The following is a 21565-nucleotide window of genomic DNA, read 5'->3' as shown; positions in this document are numbered from 1 at the left end:
TGAAATGTATTTATACTGGGGATTCTTTAGAGTTACTTTCAGACCTTTCCTTTACTGTGTCATTTCCATCACTTATTGTTAGCTAAACTGATGATTCGCTAAACATATTGCAGAGAAGCTTATCCCTATGATGCCCAAGTACCAGAGACCATGTGATGATGTTGCGAGTAACAAGAAGTTGAGTCTTGTCCTTGACTCCTTTCACAGCAGAGAAAACTAAGTCTCAAAACTAGCAAAGTAGCATGTGCAGTCCTACCGTTCCAACCCATTTTACATGGTTTCAGTCCTTGTTCAAATGAGTTCTAAAGAGAACATCAGTTGTTAATGTCAAATTATTGCTTGCTAGCTTTAAGGTAGGTTAAAACATTTCTAAGGGATTCATAACTTGCAATGCATCTGACCCTGGTATAATTCCCCAATACCATATGGTTCCCATGGATTACTAGGCATGGCCCTGGAGATCCAAGCAGCACCACATTCTTTAGCCCTTGGTATGCTTAAGTATGCTCATGCCACTCTGCCCTGCTATTATAGACAATATCCTCAACCTCCTTCAAACACTGCTTGGAAATCCATCCCCCACAAAAGCACCTCTTAGATCCTAAAGAAACAGAACTGGCCCCTGTAAACGCATCTTTCCAAGCCTCTCTGACAGCCGTATTGATTACAGTATCCAGAAAGAAAATCGCTCTAAAGCTTTCACTCTCACCCACAAAAGTACCGAAATCACAAAACTAGCCTCAGGTTCTTTATCATTCAGCAAGGTTGCATGTGCTAAGGTGACTCGTGTGGGCTGTATTCTCATAGCAATTTCTGCTCTAAAGCCTACAGAGGTCTAGCCTCAGTTTGATGCTTTTTGCCTGAAATTTGCCTTTTCCAGGTAGGAAGTATAACAGCTGCCATCAGTGATCTTTCGCAGCCTTGTCAGCAGTTGGCTCGTTTAGTTCCAGGCACACACATCTAGAGTTAGGATTGTGTCTCCTTGAACTCCACAGGGCAGCGTGGACTTAGCTTCCCCTTTGAGTCTCCTTCCTAAATAAGCTTTCAGATTCCCGGGTTCCCCGCCTCACCACATCTGTACACATCTGCTTTAGTGTCCTGCAAGGGGGAGGATTCTAGCATCACAGCAGTGAGCTAGCTGCATGTTTAGATCAATGCAACCTCACACTCAGCGTTGCTGTGACACATGAATTAGACAATACCAGATGATCAGGGTAGCTCATAGTGGAGCTGTAGGAGGCAGAAGCAGCTCAGATCCACTTTGTCAAGCACAGTGGGTTCAGCAACTGAATTTGGTCCCAACCCCAGAGTTCCACCAACTACTCAGCACTCAATCCCCTCAGACTGACTTTGCCTCTCCCTGGTGGCTTCTTCCTGGTGGCTTTATCACTCACTGAGGCAGTCTTTTTTGTTCCTTGATTTCCTCTTGCTCTGAGGGCAGACAGTTGGGTTTCACTTAGTTCCCTGGAACCAGTGACCTCTTCATTCAGCTGCTGAAATAAAGATAGTAAAATCCAGTTCCAGGGGCTGGAGAGATGGTACATAAAGTAAGGTGTTTGCCTTGCACACAGTCAACCTGGATTCAATCTCTGGCGCCCAAACATTGCCACAGTCTGAGCACAGAGCCATAGTAAGTTCTGAGTACAGCTGGATATAACTAATAAACAAGCAATCAAACAAAAATTAAAAACCACACCAAATTCAGAATACAGTAATCTTTCAATGGGCTATAAATGTATAAACCCCCATATAAATGTATTCTCCCCATATTGATGGCTCTCAAACATCATGTCCAGTATTAGATATTCATGCTCTGTCCAGACACTAAAACCAACTGGTTTGCAGTCATTGGTCTATACAAAAATTCCCTGTGAACTTTTGAAAAGTTATATCACAAATCATTTCACAAGTTTTCACTACATGCAGCACCTGGATCTTGTAACAGTACTATTATAAATATTCTGCCTTAGTAGTCCATGAAATACTTCTATTTTTACCCATCTTCAAGGTGTAAGAAAAGTTGAAGACTTACTGACCATAGCCATCTGAAAGTGGCAAAAGCATCTTCAAATTAATACACCCAGTCTTTACTCCTGATTTCCGATTCTCCACCTGTCCAAACCAGCTCACATTCCTGGCCAACCTACTCAGCAAATAGAAACCTCATCCTACTCATAGATCAGGCCAAAACATTTGATTTGACCCAACTCACCTCATTCCTCACACCTTTTATCAGCTATAGCTACAAATTTTTCTACTGCTCTCCTATATCAGCAGCTAAGGCATACCACTGGCATCTCTGCTCTAGGACTCTTGGCAGCTTTATTATTGTTGTTGCCCACCAAATTAGTAGCTAAGGACCTATAGATTGAGATTTCTTTACTCAAAAAGTAGTTAGTCTTTCGTGGATTCCCTAATGTGAAGAGCTATGCTTAGAAATCAGATAAATTTGCTGTGAGAGAGATTACAAATAGAATGCTTGCCTTTCATTAAGATAACCCAAATTTAATTTCTGCCAGCCAATATGTTCCATTGTGGCATGCCAGAAGTGATTTCTGAGCACAGAGGAAGGAGTAAGCACCATGTACAGCCATATGTGATCCAAAAACCAAAAATGAAAAAGAAATAAATAAAAGAAATTTAATACATTAATGCCACATTAACACAGTTATATGAATTATGCCTGCTATTAATAAAGTCATTATAATTTTGCAAAATATCCAAGTGTATTGGGGAGCTTTCTATCCTGGTGTGGCTCATGGACCAGCAACTGAACTTCTGTCTTTTAGAAATGCAGAATCTAGAACAGCATGTACCAGACCTATTGAAATAGAATTTGCTTATGATTTATATGCTTAAAGTTTAGGCAATAGGAGTAAAAGTTTACTGAGTCCAACTCTTATTTCTCACAGGTCACACACATACAAACACATAAATACATTATTTGTATAATACATCATTTGTAAATAGATAAGAAAACCAAGGCATGAATAATACACTCAGAAATACCAAGTTGATTATTTGCCATTTCTTTTATGTGAAGGGTCATTTTAATAGACTTATTCAAAGAGAACTGTTGAAAGAACTTAGCAAGCAATAAACCACCAAAAAAGCTTTGGAGATCTATTAACTATTCCTTTGATCAGCAATAGCTTTCTTTACAATGCATCCTTAGAAGCTAGGGGGATTAATTATGTAGCAGTTTGCTTCACAACATCTTCCTTTGATTGAACTTAATCCCCTGTGCATGCAGTTTGAGATACCACACAGAGAAAGACCCACTTCAGAGCTATATGTTGTACCCACTCTTCTCCTAGGCATGACCAAAAATGGGCTGGCTTTTCAGAAGCAGTGCTTCAGTTTTCATTCATTGCTAGTTCTGTGTTACAGATTTTTATTTATGTTTTGGGGGAAAAAACTCATAATGTATGTAGGTATCATTTCTGCCAACCAAGGGTTGTGTCAAAATCCTTGAAAAATATATTGAAAGCCAATGTAAAAGACGGTACAAGTCATACTCTTTTCTTGACTGCTAAGAGGGTAATCTCTGCTTTTTCTCTATGAGAGGGTCTTGGGCAGTGCTAAGTGATTCTGGTTAATTTTTTCAACACTATTCTTGGATGAATCAGAATATGAAGGGGAGAAAAATTGTTCTTCACCTTTGACTTAATTACTTGAAACTCCATTTGAAGCAATGTAATGAGCAAAGGAAAAAGTACAATTTAGGTTGCCCATTTCAGCTCAAAATGCCAAACAATGATACTTCTGCCTAATTTTAATAGTCATATTTAAATATGACTGTAACTGATCATAACATTTATGGCAGATATGCAGAAGGGACAAGACAAAAACAAGGTAAGTTCCTAGAAAAAAATTCTTCAAAAATAGCAAATCATACTCACTTGAGGAATTATAAAGCCCTATGTTGCCTGCTTTAGAAAAAAAAATCTAAATAGATAAATACATAGATAATATGCCCAGAGAGACTAGAGATAGCTCATAATTTGGGAAATTTACCCTTGCCTCTAGTATTCACTGGTTATATGTCTCAAATTTTAAATTGTCATGCACCAAAAATTCTAATATTTTAATGGCCTTTTTGGCAAATGCCTCTTGTTCTGGTCCCCCTCCAGTGGACAATTTCACGTTACAGGTACAAATATTTATGACATGTTTACCCAGTACACACTTAGAATTTCAATCAGTAAAGTTCTCTTTAAAAGTAGAGAATATAATCTTTCCAGTTTTGTGGATAGCTGGATATTTAAGGAATGTTTCTAACTTTAACACTCCTAAAACTACTATGAGAAAGAATAAAAAGGAAATTTCTAATTAACTCATGGATGAGGTGACAATAAATAAGGCAATTTTTTAGATGTTGAAAGTGACCAAAATCATGAATTCAGAGACATCAGCAGGTAAAAGCTAATGTTTCTCTGTACATAACTGGGACTCATACATGTACAATAAATGGAAAAGTATAGGAAATGGATGAGGTAATAGATTAAAGAGACACTCTGGGGAAATGCAAATCTTAAAAGCCCCCTTCAGTGCAAAGAAAGTTGGTATCTATAAATAGAAAAGAAAAGAAAAATGAATAGAAAGGAAGGAATGATAGATGGAAGGAAGAAAGGACAGAAAGGAGGAAAGGTGGGAGGAAGGAGTGAGGGAGGAATGAGGGAGGGAGGGAGGATAGAGGGAAGGAGGAAGGAAGGAAGGATAAAAAGATGGAAAGAAGGAAAAACAACAACAGTATTTCTGGAGATAAAAAGCATCATTCTATTCTCATATATGCTTCATAGGTGATATAGATTCTAAACTAGAATTTTTATTATAAAATTTGGTATATTTCAAAACTATGTAATTAAAAAATCATTATATCAAAAATTGTAAGCCCTAGCTAAAGTTGGAGTATAATATTTGGCTTCATAATTCCTTGAAAATAAGAAAATCTTTCACATGCATGTAAAAATATAAACTGAATTTCTTTATCACACCATACATGACATTCCAAGGTGATTAAAGACCTAAAGATTAGACAGAATCTATAAGATACCTTGAGGAAAGCCTCAGCAGAACTCTCCAAGACATGGGCTTCAGAGGAATGTTCAGTTATATGATTCCACTGGCAAAGTTAGCAAAAACAAAAATATACAATGGGCCTTATAAATTTAAAATGAGTTCAAAAGAGATATTATAGTGAGTAAAGCACTTGCTCTGTATGCAGATGCCACTGATTCAATCCCTGACACTGCAGATGGTCCCCCAAATATCACCAGGAGTCTTCTCTGTACACAGAGCCAAGAGTAAGCCCTGAAAACCACTAGGTATGATTCAAACCTCATCCAAACAAAAATAAAAAACGAATTAAATTGGGTTTTTCACAACAATAGAAACCTGAGCTAAAATTAAAAAGACACCCCCACTAAATAAGATATAATATTCTCAGAGCATAAATCAGACAAAGGACTAACATCAAAATACATAAAACTCACAAATACATAAAACCCACAATAATAACAATAAAACAACTCATCAAGATATTATAAAAGGAGATAAACAAATCTATCCCTAAAGAGGAGTTATGGACAACAAGTAGCTATATGAAGAAATATTTATTGTCAATTATTAAGAAATACAAATCTGAATGACAATATGATACTATCTCACATCATTAAAAATGGGTCATTTTCACTGCAGGACTGGATATAACCAGTGTTGATAAGATGTGGTGAAAGTGGAACTCTCATCCAGTTTTCTTGGGAATGTTGGTTGGGTTAGCCTCAGTGGAAAATAGTACAGAGATGTCTCAAAAAAAAAATAAGAATAGAGCTTCCATATGACCAAGTGTTTCTTATGCTTGGTATCTACCCCCAAAATACAAAATCATTAATTCAAAAAAGAATATGCAACCTATATTTATTCCAGTGGTTGGTAAAATGACCAAGATATGGAAACGATCTAAATACCCAACAACAGATGAATAGATAAAGGAACTGTGGTGTATATACACAAGTGGGATACTCTGCAGCTTGAATAAACAATGATGAAATTTTGAAATTTCCTGGAATAGGGATAGTATTGGAAGGATATCACATTAAGTGAAGCCGAAAGGAAAGGACAAATACCATATGATCTCACCCATGTGTGGTTCATGGAGGAACAAAAAAAAATGGACAGTATTAAATCATGGCAAATCTTTGGCCTTTGGTAAAAAACTAAGATTACTGAACTAGAATGGGAAAGATGGGTGAATGAAGAGGTAAGCCAGAAGTAACATAAGGACAATGATTGAGGAGGATATTGGTTAATCTGATGGTGGTGAGATATAGTAACCCTATATTAAAATCATAACTGTTAGCAATATTTTAACCATGTTACCTAAATTAAATTATCATGCATTTCTAAGCAACCATTGTCAAGTTGAATTTTATTTTAGGGATGCAAATATGTGTCAGTGCCAGATATGCTAGCAAATCACTATCCAATTAAAGAGGAAAAAAGCAAACAATCATCTCATTCAAAACAAAGGTCTTCAAAGTGATAGAAGCAAGACAGAATATGGAAAAGCAAAATAATATTGTCTGAGAATGTGCTCAAGTGGGAGAGCATGTACGTAGCATATGTGAAGTCTTGAATTTTATCTCTAGTCACTGACCACGACTGTGTGTGACCTCTGTCAAAAGAGAAAAAGGAGATTCTTTGGAGGAGTATGTAGCAAAACTAACAAAGATTCATTTTCCACTTATAGTATTGGAAAACATATCTTGAAGTTCTTTGAATTCTTGTCCTGAGAGAAATAAGCAACCAAGTTATATATTGATAAATGATGAAATGATTGATTTATAGAATTATACGAAAGAGAGAGATAGGAAAGATAGAGATAGAGACAGTGATGAAGGGATAGAAACACTCTAATAAAGCTCAGTGGGGTTATGTCCTCTTTGGGAGTTAAGACCTAAGGTTCATTGTTGTCCTAATGGTAATCAGGGCGCCCAGCATCACTTAGGGGCTATTGAGACTATATATGACTGTGCACAGGGACAGAGAGACATAGAATACAGGGAATTGTACTCAGGACAGGTATGTGCTCTGCTACTTAAGTTCTCTCCCTGTTCCCCTCTCAGTAAAACAAGTGAAAGCACCAAATACAAACTGCATATAATTTTTGTAAAATATGTGCTTATTTGTAATCCTTTTCCCTCAAACCACAGTGTTAGAAAGTGCCAGAAAAAATGGTTTTTCAAATCTTTATATTTTTTTGCACTATTTCATTTCTGGAAGTTATCTAAATTAAAATCTATTCAGGGTCACTTCAAATAATTTTCAGCGTCACTCACAAAGAATGGTACATATTTTGAATCCAATGGCTAATGGATATTCAATAATAAGCTAACATCATGTGAACTTACATTATAATTGTCAAACTAGTTCAAATTGAACATTGTACATACATCAGATATATTCCCCTCTTTTATCCAATCGAGGCCTTTCTAAGAAGGTAGTTAACTTATTTCCATTTAATTATTCAAATATTCTTTTTAAAGCACCCAATTTTATACATACAGAATCAACATTTTATAAAAGAATTTCAGATAATCACACAACTACTACCAGAGGAAAATATTACTTCTCTCTGAAGCTGATGAGTTGAGTGACCAGAAATTGAAGCACACAAGGTCCTTAGTATCAGGCCTTCATTTTGTCTTAGCCAGAAGCCAGAGTTCCATGAAAAAGGTATATTGGCTTCCTCTAAATAACAAAGTTGTGTTCATGGACTTGGGAAGTACTCTATAGTTTGCACTTATATAATTTGTACTTATGTATGTATGTATATATATATATACTTATATAGTTTGTACTTATATATTCACTAATATATATTAGTGAATAATGTATGTTCACTAAGTTTAGGTGAATTACAGTAGCTCTGTTTTAAGATACTCATTTGAAGGACCATGGAGATTGTCCAACAAACAATTAACATTGATTATAGTCTTCCATAGCATTTTTCTCTTCCCTGTACTGATCTTTCCTGGATCTTTAGAAGGGAATGTAAGGAAAGAATAATGAGACTATATGTAATAGATAAGTATCAAGAAATCAAAAGTGAGTAAGAGAAATAGAATGCCTGTCTCAAAGACAGGCAGAGGGTGGGGGAGGAGAAAAATGGGGGGGGCATTAATGGTAGGAAGGTTGCACTGGTGAAGGGGGCGGTGTACATCTTTATGAATAAAACTCAACTACAAACATGTTTATAATCATGGTGCTTAAATAAATATATTCATTAAAATAAATAAATAAAAATGTTAACAAAATAAAAGTAGGTTAATCAAAACACCACAATTTGAAAAGGTTTCTCACATTTATGTTTAAAGAAGAAAAACATGGTGAGACTGAGTAGATAAACCTGCTATCCATGATATTGGTCAACAGAGTAGTTTTGAGTGAATTAACTATAGCAGCATTCCTATGCCATCAATCAGGGACCTCCCATCCCATAACTATGGATGTGAACAATGAAAGCTGCCGCCCATGTTAAGAAGCCTTGCTCTTTTTTTTTTTTTTTTTTTTTTTTGTGGTTTTTGGGTCACACCCGGCAGTGCTCAGGGGTTACTCCTGGCTCCATGCCTAGAAATTGCTCCTGGCAGGCACGGGGGACCATATGGGACGCTGGGATTCGAACCGATGACCTCTTGCATGAAAGGCAAACTCCTTACCTCCATGCTATCTCTCCAGCCCAGAAGCCTTGCTCTTAATCAAAGACCACAAGGGGCTGTTCAAATGCCAAAGGAAGAAATTTTACATTTCAAGAGCAAATTAAATGAAATCTCCTTAATGAATAATAGTCCCATTGCATTGACAATAAGAATAAAGCAAATATGGACTTGGCATTTAAAAATGGCATTTAACACAAAATCTTCATTTGCAAAACAGAATATAGCCCTCAGAAACCAGCAGCACTATATTACACGTAGATATAAGAAGCAGGTGTCTAGTGTTTGTGAAGACTTTTACTGGGACCACAGAGAGACTTTGGGGTTGGACAATTTAGTATGCCTGGAGCCCGTAGTTAATCTTATGCCAGGATACTTCATGGGTAAAGTCTCCCTGTTTTTAGGCCAAAGGTTTTTTTCTTTCTATTTCCCCTATAGTTTGCTGTGCCTATGCAAACATCAACTGCCACACACTCACCTTTTATATTGTATTTTTTATCCTTTATCTTTAAAAAAAAAGGGGGGGGGGAGCTTGTTAAACCTTCTGCTATTGGGTCCAGAGAGATTACATAGAGGTAAGGCATTTGCCTTGCATGCAGAAGGACGGTGGCTTGAATCCCAGCATCCCATATGGTCCTCTGAGCCTGCCAGGAGCGATTTCTGAGCGTAGAGCCAGGTGTAACCCTTGAGCACCGCTGGGGTGTGACCCAAAAACAAAACAAAACCTTCTGCTATTGTATTCATGATTTTATTGGAGATAATAATTTTCACAAAGATACTTGCTACTGAACTTTTTCTTCTTTCTTTTTTCTTATCTTCCATTTTATTTTTTAGGTTTTTATTCTAATTTCTTTCCATTTTTTTTTTACTTAAGAAAACTATAATTTTGGGGCCGGAAAGATAGCATGGAGGTAAGGCATTTGCCTTTCATGCAGAAGGTCAGTGGTTTGAATCCTGGCATCCCAAATGGTCCCCTGTGCCTGCCAGGGGCAATTTCTGAGTGCTTAGCCAGGAGTAACCCCTGAGCATCAAACAGGTGTGGCCAAAAAACCAAAAAGAAAAAAAAAAGAAAACTAAAATTTTTAAAATAATTTTTATTGTGTTATTTCCATTTTTTGATAACTTTGCTTTTCCTCATCTTGAAACAAATGTATTATGATCAATTATATCAAGTATATAATGCATTTTCTTAAATAAAAAAAAGAATCAGATGTCTATAAAATGTAAAACAAATACACCTAACCTGGGCTCTCTCCCACCTACCACCCTATGAACAATTCAATACAGTCCACAGAAATGAATGGCATGGATTCTGCTTATGAAAAAAAGCACTGTTGAATGAGACCAAGTTGTGAAAATACAATTAACAATACAAAGGAATAAATACATGCTTGTATTTAGAGGTACAAAAGTATAGGTGGGCAGAGAAGGTAGTTTATATAGGTATTTTTAGATCAACCACATCTTTTCAAATATGTTTCCAAAATATGATGTCCAGATTCACAAAGTCCCTGCTTTTTCTTGTCTCCTTTAGTGTTTACATATCCAGAAAATGGCTCTGACGATTTCGAAGACCAAGCAAAGAGCATAAACTACCAGGTATTTACAGAGCTCGCAGAAGAGATATCTGATCTCTTTGCAAAGTAGATCATCACTAAGGGGATTCTCGAGTCAGACTAGCATTTTCAGAGAAGCAGATAATGATGCAATATAATATGTCATATATATTCATAAATATTTTAATTTATTCCATAAATAAAATATTACGGAATAGATAAAAAATTACAGAGCATCAAAGGCAAAATGGATAAATCTTGTACTGTCCACTGTTTCTTTACATGTTACATATAACTTGATTCATGTTCTATAGCATATAAATCATTATTTATGACTTTTATAATATAAATACAAATCACATTTAACTTTGTATAATCAGAATAAATTGGAATTTAAAGAAAAAATAGAACAATATAGCAGAATATTGGGATAGCAGAATAAATCACAAGTAAAAAATGGGATAGTTGTTTACAATTTTTGTTTCTTTTATACATAGGTTATAGCAATTCTATTATATATTACATATGTCATGCTACATATACATCTAATACATATTACATATGTAATGCTACTAACATTAAAATCATGTAAATGCTGTTTGCATTTATTATATATACTACAAATTATAAACCTTTATATAGCATTAATATTTCTTTGGTTAATAATAAGAGCTAACAAACCTGTATAATTGAGGACAATAGAATCTACCAAACAGAACTTTTGTAAAATTCGAGCATAATATATAATTCATGTAAACTGGTGGATTTTGTTCAGGGGCACCTTTGGACCATACATGGTAGTGCTCGGGGAAGATTCCCTATTTTGTGCTCAGAGGCAGTGTTCATGTGATATCTGGGTTAGAACTGTGGCAGCTGCAGGCAAATCAAATGTTTTAAGCCACAATTATGTTTCTGGCCCCCAAACTGGTAGCATTTGTAATGTTTCACTGCCAATAGAAAAAAAAAACTGACACACACACCTTTTTTTAATTTTATTTTATTGCATTTTTAATCTTTTATCTTTTAAATTGGCACTCCCGCCTTTTTAATAGAACCTTGGGAATAAATTACTTTATTTTACCACATATTCCCTCATTTCTCTATAAAACTAAGAAGAAAGAAATAAACAAAGGCTGGGGGCCAGAGGCTAAGTGGTCTTGGATGCATTGGCAGGAAAATAAATATGGACAGAACTAAATAGCCAGGCCAAAGTCAATTACAATAGAATCAAGGGACTTAAACAATCTAAACAATCTAAACTCAAAGGGGTCTGTTACCCTGACAGGCCAGGGGGCAAAGGGTGGTGGTACAGGATGCCGTTTGGGGCCATTGGTGAAACAGGTTGACACTGGTGGTAGGAAGAGCCCTAATTCATTGTATATCTGAAACTCAACTATGAAGGACTCTGTAGATTACAGTTGTTTCACTAAAATAAAATATAACAAAAGAAAGAAGCTAAATCAATCTAACACCAGATAACTATGCTTCATATTTTTTCACAAGTAAATGAACCTGGTTCTATCTAATATCTTGTACACCAAATGTTAGGCTAATTGATAAAAGCCTATATAGGTAGTGGAAGATTGTTTTTCACTATTACTTACATGCCCCTATTTCTATTAAGAGTGTTTCCCATGCCCCTTTCATGAAGCACTATATCAAAAAAATGAACAAAATTGAAGTATTTCTTTTCAAAGAATTCTACATAATTCTTTTTAAATGGTTTCTAATCAAATCACACTCAGCTAACAGATTGAAAATATTCAGTTCAATCAAACAAATTCAATCTGTGGTTGTGGTTTAACAAGTCTTTAGTTTGAGATAATAATTTAAATACTAGAATTTTATATACCAGAATTATAGTACACTTGCTTCTCTGGTTCCTATTTTCTTTCTTTGTTCAATTTGTTCCCATTCCTTCTCTCGTTTTTCTCTCATTTTCTTTTTCAGGGATCTCTTCCCAAAGACCCATTAACAGTGAACACCTATGTTGCCTTGTACAAATTTGTACCACAAGAGAATGAAGATTTGGAAATGAGGTAAAAACAATGTTAAAAAGAAAAAAGAAAGAAAATTTTAGTGATTGTTTTTTATATCTATAAAATATTTGATTCGTGCTACCTCCTAATTTCAGAACAGTATGCTTAAACTTTTGTGTGCAACCAATGACCCTGAAAACTGTGTGATTCAGATTACTGAAACTATCAGCAGGTCTGAGTGAGATTTGAGAATTTGCATTTATTACTGGTCTGTGGGGGCTGTCAATGCTACTCCCTTGGAGCCCCACTTATAGAATCATGATTATAGTATATGAACTGGATAATAATTTTTAGGAAGGTTAAGATCAGATGCAGTTGGCATGTGGTGAGGTCTACCAGAAAATCCCCAAAGTAACATGATATTAAGAATTAAACTTTGTCCTACTGATTCTGACAACTCCCCACTCTGAGGTATGTTTTTGTTTGAAGAGTAAATCAATAAATTAAAAATGGTAAAGGCAACACTGGAGGAGTGAAGGACATTGGGCCACATTCATACATTCTTGTATTCACAGTCTACTTATGAAGTAACTTTAAGCCACTTAAAAGCATCTCATTTCTCTGATTCTTTTTAGTAATGGCCTCTTTCCCTCCAGGGAAGATGTTTTCGACTCTCTAGCCTTTTACGATTAAGCTCTTGTTCAGAGTGAGGGTAAATGGTTCATGTTCATGAAACATATAAAAAAGTACTTAGTTGTAAACATTCAGTAACTGGAAGTTATCATGATTTTTATAATGGAGTATAATATTCATTGGCCCAGCTCATGTAAGAGATTCTCCCCTTTTCCTCTATTCACTTCTCCCCAAAATATAAGGAACTTCAGAAGAAGGCTTTTCATTTTCCATCCTAGAACAAGATAAAGGGGGGGGGGGCATTTTTATATGCAGAAGTACCCTTGGAGACATTTCTCCTATTAGAAAGAATAGCTAAATGTGTGCTGGAGAGATAGCACAGTTGCAGAGCATTTGCCTTGCATACAGCTGACACAGGACAGAAGGTGTTTCAAATCCTAACATCCCATAAGGTCCCCGGAGCCAGCCAGGAGCGATTTCTGAGCACAGAGCCAGGAGTAACCCATGAGTGCCGCCCGGTGTGACACCCCCCCCCCCAAAAAAAAAAAAGCTAAATGAGATGTACAAATTATTGAAATCTCAGAGCCTGAGTGAGATACACCCTATCTGGAGTGTCTTCATTTGCTTGAATGTCATTCAGACCAAGTCATCAGCCACCTAATCCCTAACGGCTCTCTAAACCCCTGTCTCTTCCCTCTGGAGCACTTGAGTTACCTGTACTTCTCCCTAATTTTCAACTACTGTCTTTACCCTTACCTATAGCACTTGCCAAATGTGGTTTTCCTCTTCAGTGAAATCAGACCTAGTCTTTCACTTTTTCCAAATCCCCTAAAAAGAAGATTGGGCCAGAATGATAATACTGAGGGAAGCATTTGCTTTATATGCAGCCAACCTCATTTTACTTTCTAGTACTGATCCCTGAGATCAAATCTCAGAATGTAAGTCCTGAGCATCAGATATACCCATTTAAAAAAAAAAAAAAAAAGAGGTAACATTCCAAGCCAAGAGAATTCCCTTTCAAATTTCCCCAATACTTACTGTGCCTATGGGGGGGGGGGGGACACAATACGGCATCACCCTAGCCCTCCTTTTTTTCTCTCTCTCTCTCTTTTGTTTTGTTTAGTAGTTGTTAATTGTAGCTGTTGAGTATTTAGTCTTTGTTTCTTCGTCTTCATTTTTTCTCATTTTCTCCCTTTTTCTTCTTTTAAATCGATATTGATAGCTCCTAGTTAGATTCCTTCCATTTTTCTATTTTTTTCCCCAATAGAACCACAGACTTGAATAATTTGGTTTGCATCATAAATTAAGTGGGGCGGGGGGGGGGGAGAAAGTGGATGGTACCAGGAGCAAACAGTCACATGAACATTGAGTGGAAATAAATACTGATCAGGCCTAAACATCAAACAACGCAAATGACAACAGAATCAAGATCTGCAACAAGTTTTATACAAAGGGACCCAGTTACACTAGAGGTCTAGGGGGTATCGGAGGAAAGTATGGGATGCATGCTGGGAACAGGGGTGGAGGGAGGTCAACACTGGTGGTGGGGAATTGTCCTAACTAACTGTCACTATGTAGCTTAAAAATAAGTGTGAACAACTTGTAATTCACATGGGTCTCAATAAAAATTACCGTGTTTTCCGAGTATAAGACGACTTTTTAACCCATGAAAAACTTCTTAAAAGTCAGCGGTCATTTTATATGCCGGTATATGGCATGCTGAAACTTACTCCAGCTTCAGGGAGTCCTTCAGTAATCCTCCCCCTCTTACCACTACATCCCATGCAACTGCCAGGCATTATCACTCAGTCCTCTGCTTGTCCTGATTCATTTTTCAGGGCACATAGAGGAGCTGAGTTACCAAGTGCCACATCCCATCCAGCTGCCAGGTGTCATGGGTGGTAGGCGGCTTTCCGGTGCTCAATCCTCTGTTCAGCTTTTAGGGGACACAGAGGAGGCGTTCTTTCTCCCTCTAGCGGTCCAATTAACCACTGCACTCCAGCCAGCTCCTCTTGGAGGAGCCCCCTCTCCCTGTTCTCAATGTTGTCTCCCTCTAGCGATCCTATTAACCACTGCACCCCAGCCAGCTGCTATTGGAGGAGCCCCCTCTCTCTGCTCTCAATGTAGATCACAATTTAAAAAATCAGAGTCACTCACTACAAGTAACAAATGTAAAATTATTGTTGGCGCTCCAAAGTCTAGCTTTATTAAATATAGACTGTTAAGCTTTGAGGGTTCTACTCTTTTTCTCTTATGTTTTTTAACTTCCATTTGCTGTGAGTTAAAAGAGAGGTAGTCTTATACGGCAAATATAGCCCAAACCCTATATTTTAACAGGAAAAGTAGGGGGTCGTTTTATACACCCAGTTGTCTTATATGCTGGAAAATATGGTATTTAAAATAGAAAAAGGAGAGGGTTGAAAAAGAAGATTCCTATTAGAATCTGGTCCCAGATTTTAAATGGCATTGCATTAACCTCAACAGCTCAGTTACTTTTAGTAACTGCAACCTCCAACAAGACTCCATGGAAGATGTGCGCATCATGCCAAAATCCAACAGGTTTCTCTGGCTTGATCCTAGGATATCATTGATCCAGAGATCTTTCTGATACTTAGGCTGTTCCAGAGACGGGTTCAGGGCCTAAACTGTGTAAATACAATTAAGTTCTCATACATCTTAAGTATAAGGTAATATAAGTTATTCTTATATTCTCCCAAGTGTCTTTTATTATTGAGTAAGGCTCACCATGCTGAATTTACTGGTTGGGACTGTAAGCACCATTTGAAAAGGCTGGCATTGGTGTGGAAGGAGATAACCTTTATGAAGCGATTCATATTCTATTGGAGTTCTAATAAGGCCCGCAGATCAGAGGATATGCCTAGGATTCATCCATGGAATGGTGCCTTAACTCCAGCAGATAGCCCATCATTACCATCTGTTGATCAGGTTGGCATAGCTTAACATTGCAATAAGTATAGTATGTTAGATTCTTCTTAAGATTATCATTTAGATATCTAGAATTCCTATTTAATCCTATTGTTCACAGTCCACATTTATATTAGAAGAATTTTCTGAAATAATCAGATAAAAAATAAAAATCTCAATTAGAGAGAAATATAGAGTTTTATTAAACTGACATGGTGGCATCTAGCTAGCTACTTGGTGTTGGTGTAACATTTTATGCTTATTTTAGTTGGTCGCAGGTCATTGAAAGTCAAATTGTCTGGTCACGAATAAAGTATTTACAGTCTGCTTCCAGGAAAACAGGACTATTCATCCCTAGGAGTGAAATGTCTGCCTTACATATACTGCAAGATTGGAGTAATAAATCATACTTAGATATTTTTTGGCAAGTGAGTGTAGATTTCATTTTAAAAGCTGGCCATTTGATTTAAAATGTATAAGGCAATGCTTTAGGGATTTCATGTAATTCTTTGAATGAACTGGGGCTTTGTGAATTGACTTTTTCGCCTTCAATCATAAGGTAGAAATTCTTTCTTAAAAATAGTAAGATTGGTCTGGGTACCAGAGAGATAGCACAGCAGCAAGGTGTTTGCCTTGAATGCAGCTGACCTGGGAGGAACCCGGTTCGAATCCCAGCATCCCATGTGGGGCCCCGGCCTGCCAGGGACAATTTCTGAGTGCAGAGCCAGGAATAACTCCTGAGTGCTGCCAGATGTGATCCAAAAAGCAATAAATAAATAAATATAAATAAAGTTGAAATTTTAAAAATAATAATAAGATTGTTCTTATCTGCCTGAATTCTGATTGAAAGACATTTACTGAGTATTGCCCTCAGGAAAGAGAAACAAGAAGATGTAAGTTAGGGAATAACAAATGTGAACTTGTGGGCACATCAGACAAACTTGCAAAACCAAAATTCATCATTCATCACTTCCACAATCAATTATTATACATCCAATCAATAGTAAGGAAGGTTTTTTCTGTCCAACACCAACTGGTATCCAAACTTCTAAGTTCTCAGCATTACCTGTCTGTCTAGGGTTGTCCTCTATTCCCACAAACCTGCTCCATGGAATTAAATAATGTCACTGTCTGCCCAGACTTGAAACCAGCCACCCTAGTCTTTCCATCATCTCCTACCTAAAATGTACTTAATTTTCAATCCTTTAAGCAAAATCTACCATATCCGTCCCTCCTTTTGTCTGCTATCTGGGCTATTGTAGGAGGCCCTACCTAAGCTGAGGTTTCAGACTTGCTCCCATGCCTCCCTTTCCATCCATTTCATTTGATAAAGAAGACACCAAAGTGACAGTGTCTTAGAGGGTATCTAATGGAGTCACATTTCAGCCTCTCTTATTTTTATCTGTTTCCTACTTTGATAAACTTCAGCTTTTTCTTTTGAAAATTATGGTCCTGGGTCCTGGATCCAGAGCAACAGTACAGTGATTAGGGTGTTTGCTTTACAGACAGCCAACCTGGGTTCAATCCTCAGAATCCCATATGGTCTTCTGAGCAGCACTAGGAGTGATCCCTGAGTGCAGAATATCTCCTGAGCATCATCAGGTGTGGCCCAAAGACCAAAAATAAAACAAAATAAAAGGTACTGAGTAAAGGTAAAAAATAAAATTGTTCTCAGGCTTCCCAATACAAGATGACCATAATTCATAAAGATAACAATATTGCCTGCACTCACTTAGAAGGAGCTTCATAATGTTGCTTCAATCAGTTCTATTCATGCTCCAGGAGTTGCTGATTTCTTTTCAGGCTTGAGAAATGAGACAGGCAAAGAAAGAATACAGTATGGATTCCCTGAATCTTTGACTAAAACTAGTATAAACAGAAATGATGAGCATCCGTGATTCTGGGCTGAAGCTGTAGTCAAATCATTCTGTAACTGAAGTCTAGAAAAGTGACACAAGCTAGTTAAGCCTCTGGCTTCTCCCCTTGTGAAAGGTAAATGAAGTTATGCCTTCCTTAAGTCTACTATGATACATACACTATATCTTTGATTCAAACTCTTTATTGCCCTTCCATTACCCTTGGGGAAAGGCCAGAATATTCACAGTGACCTCCACGACCCTCACAGTATCATCGTTTGTGACCTGTACACTTTGCTTTCATTACTTTTACCGTCACCTCTCTCTTCCATTCACATTAGTATTCTTTCCTTCCCCAGAAGAACCACATGGCCACCTCCCACATGTTCCTTTTATAGATACAATATTTTATATACACACACAAATTATTTTGTTACCTTCTGTCACCCTTTTAAATTCCATGTTGTCCCATATAGTCCCCCAAGCCAGGAGCAATTTCTGAGCAGATAGCTAGGAGTAACCCTTGAGCGTCACAGGGTGAGACCCCCAAAAATCTATGCTTAATAATTTTTTGATAAATGAATGTTCCAAATATTAAGTGAACTATTGCTGCTATAGTTGGCTATGCATTTAGTGAGAAAATATAATTCAAGTTAATACAATAGAAACCTTAAAAGAAGAAACAAACTATGCTAAGAAAGTTAGCCAGAATCTGTTTCCTAGAAGTTATTGGCTTGAATCATGATGAATAGTATTGCCAAGAAGGAATCATAGAAAAGGAAACCAGAAGTAATTCAGGGTCAGATTGCTAAAAAAAAGAGAGAGATTTCAATCAAGTTGGAAGAACTCACAGTTGAAGTGAGGTGGGAGTGAGGAAAGTAACTCTCAGGATATGGGTCCAGGGCTACCACTTTTTTCTTAGGAAGTGTGTCTTCCTCCTAGACTGCCGTTGGAAATCATAAATGCAATCTAAATGCAGAAGACTACACAATCTTCTCTCCTACAATTTCAGTGCAAAATAGACTCCATAAATCCATCCATCACCACTTCTTCAACCTGTCTCTCCATTATTGTGGGAAGGCAGTAAGAGAAAACAAGGTATTATAGAACAAAATAGGATATCTCATCTCAAGGTCAACTAGACCTGAGTATGCCTTCCAGCATACTCTCAATGGATGCATCAATTTAAGTGAGTTGTTTGATTTCTTATAACTTCAATTTTCTCCTATCTAGGAAAACAAAGTAAATAAAATGTAGGATTTTTGCCCAGCATAAATGTGGTGCATAATTTGTATTAGATTCCTTCTCATCATAATTTTATCTTTTCACAATGTTTTATTTTTAGACTTCTAAACACCTGTTACATGAGCACTACCCAAAGGATCAATAGAAAAGACAGTAAAATCTCTCTCTAACCTTTGAACAAGCATAGCCAGTGACACTTTCACTGGACCAGTGATGAAGAAGGATGCTATCCTTTATCTTCTAAATGCTTTTTACAATTGCTGGCATGATGCACCATCAGAAAGGCATTTTCTCATTCCTGTGCCAGGGGTGATGCTAGCATAGGAGAGCTCTCCAAACCATTGGTCATGATTTGAAGTCTGATAACATGAAGGGGCCATTATGGATCCTTAGAGAGTAATGAGCCTGAATAGCAGATAACCTTGTGTAATTAAAGGTCTTAGACAATTTCCGCCAGTCACCCTTATTATTATGTTTTCTAAAGAGTTCTGAAAATTATACTTTATAAAAAGTCAGCTTGATTCATGAACAAAGCTTTTTAAAATGCGACTTGAAATATAAACTGGAGAAATGCATTATAATCAGTATTAGCAGCATTATCGCAGATTGCCACACAAATTTACATGGCCATCAAAATCATCTTTCCTCAAAGTAGATGTGAGAGAGAAAGGCAGAGAAAGACTCACATATACTCACTTGCACAGACACAAATGCACATTTGTAAACACATAAAGTAATAGGTACGCATTCATATGCTCACTCCATACACAAAATTCACATAAATCATTAATAAAAACTTGATGATACATCCTCAGATTTTTAGATGAAAGTAAATCCTGCTCTCTACGTTTGCATTGTAACTCTATTCTTTATCTTCGTTTGGGGGGTCAGAAGTCTAAAAAACAGTCTTGAGCTTCCTACTCACACCAATGTGCTTTCTAAATAAGTAGTAAATCAATTCTTGTTGTTTTGCTGACTTGTTATATCATATTAATAATCAGCAGATAGAAATATCTCTACAAACAGTCACCTAAAGTATCTTGGGGTTTTTAAAATAATAGATCAAGAGTAAATAAGATGTAAAGATTAGAATGCACATTTTAGCAACTATAATGTCTTTTCCAAATAATTAAGTTTGGCTTTCCCCATATAAATTATTTTCTTTTTTGTTAAATTTCTGTAAACATTTATATAATAATGGCATATTTCATAGAGAGAAGAACAAAAAAGTCATTTATAAGCCAATAAGATAAAAAGGGAATTTTCCTACCAATAATATGGACTAAGGGAGAGATACAAGTGAATTAAAAGTTCAAAAGTGGATACTTGTTTTGGGCCATGGGAGAGATGGGCTGAAATAAAATTATATCTTATTTAATAATCCTAAATAATAGTTCATATTCTTAAATGGCCAGACTCCTTAGAAGCTTCATGTTTAGATATTTCTATGGGTGGTTGTGAATGGAATAGCTACTACTTGTGTCAGTTAATATTCATAACAATCTACGGAGATAGATTGGCCAAAATTGGTCTGTGATCTTCTCAAGAACCCACTTGAAATTGAGTTAAAATTTATGTTAACTTAATACTATTTCTAGTATGCCATTACTTACCCACTATTCAGCACTAGTCAATCTTCTAGGTGACCGTTTCACCTGTTCTCAAGGAGAATAAGTGGTTCCAGACAGGAGTCCACACAGGAATCCATCTAGAATCCTGTGGAAGGTCTGCAGCAAATCTGGACTGTTGCTACAGTACTTGTAAAGGGCATTGAAGTTGAATTAGGAGCTTTTAGAGGGTTTTGCAAATATCATAAATAACCCAAGGCTCCCAGAAGAAGGATCGGATCATTGGTGCCTGAAAAAATTGGTTAATGAGTGGTCATCTCTTCTTTACTTTAAGGAAAGGTTAAAGAAGGAGAAATTGTTAAAGAGAAGAGCTAGAGCATTTCTTTTGATGTTTCAAAAATAGATGGGGAATGCAAATGAAAAATCTTTTCATTAACGAAAAGTTTGTGGGAAATAAGCAAAGAAGCAAGGAAAGATAGGAAATCAAGCCATGAGCTGACGTAGTAGAAAGTAAAGTAGGGGCTGCAACCCAGAAGATGAATTCCAAGCCCTTTGGTTTTTTCCTCCAACTCCCAGCATCCCAGCCAATATTGATTATGACTTATTTTTATTCCTTGTAAGGTTGACTATTATATTTTAATTAGCAGATCAGGGAAAGGTTTTAATTTTTCACATACTATCTACTCACATTGCTCTTTACAACTTTATTGGGATTGTTTTCTGGTTCATAAAACCAGAAAACTTGTAATATGTTACAACCTGTTCATGAAGTGTTAATCCTTTATTCATAGTGGCATGGGGTGGGGAAACAGGGATGGGACAAGGGAGTTGGAATCCACAACTAGTGCAGCTCAAGACTTCCTTCTGGTTATGTGGTCAGAGAATCACTTCTGGTATGGCTTAGGTGCCACATGTATTACTGGCAATTGAACAAGGCACAAAGTACTCAAGGTTTATGCCCTAAGCACTGTACATTTCTCCATTGCCCTATTATTCATGGTTGTATTTTTAAAAAAATGGTAAAACCATGACTATGCAAACATAAAATGAACACACTTTTTATAAATAAGTGTTATTTGACTAATA

The 21565-nt window shown here is 36.7% G+C and overlaps 1 protein-coding gene across 1 annotated transcript in view; it reads left to right on the top strand.

Moving 5' to 3' along the window:
- STAC (SH3 and cysteine rich domain) overlaps positions 1-21565 on the top strand; it is a 182688-nt gene that overhangs the window by 142515 nt on the left and 18608 nt on the right. Inside the window, exons 8-9 of the mRNA XM_049766469.1 lie at positions 10252-10316; positions 12224-12312. Coding sequence (XP_049622426.1) covers positions 10252-10316; positions 12224-12312 — 154 coding nt within the window. The remainder of the gene's footprint in view (positions 1-10251; positions 10317-12223; positions 12313-21565) is intronic.

The sequence above is a fragment of the Suncus etruscus genome, chromosome 20, assembly GCF_024139225.1.
Source record: "Suncus etruscus isolate mSunEtr1 chromosome 20, mSunEtr1.pri.cur, whole genome shotgun sequence".
NCBI lineage: Eukaryota > Metazoa > Chordata > Mammalia > Eulipotyphla > Soricidae > Suncus > Suncus etruscus.
The sequence above is the reverse complement of the archived record's forward strand: the minus strand, read 5'-3'. Positions and strand labels throughout refer to the sequence as shown.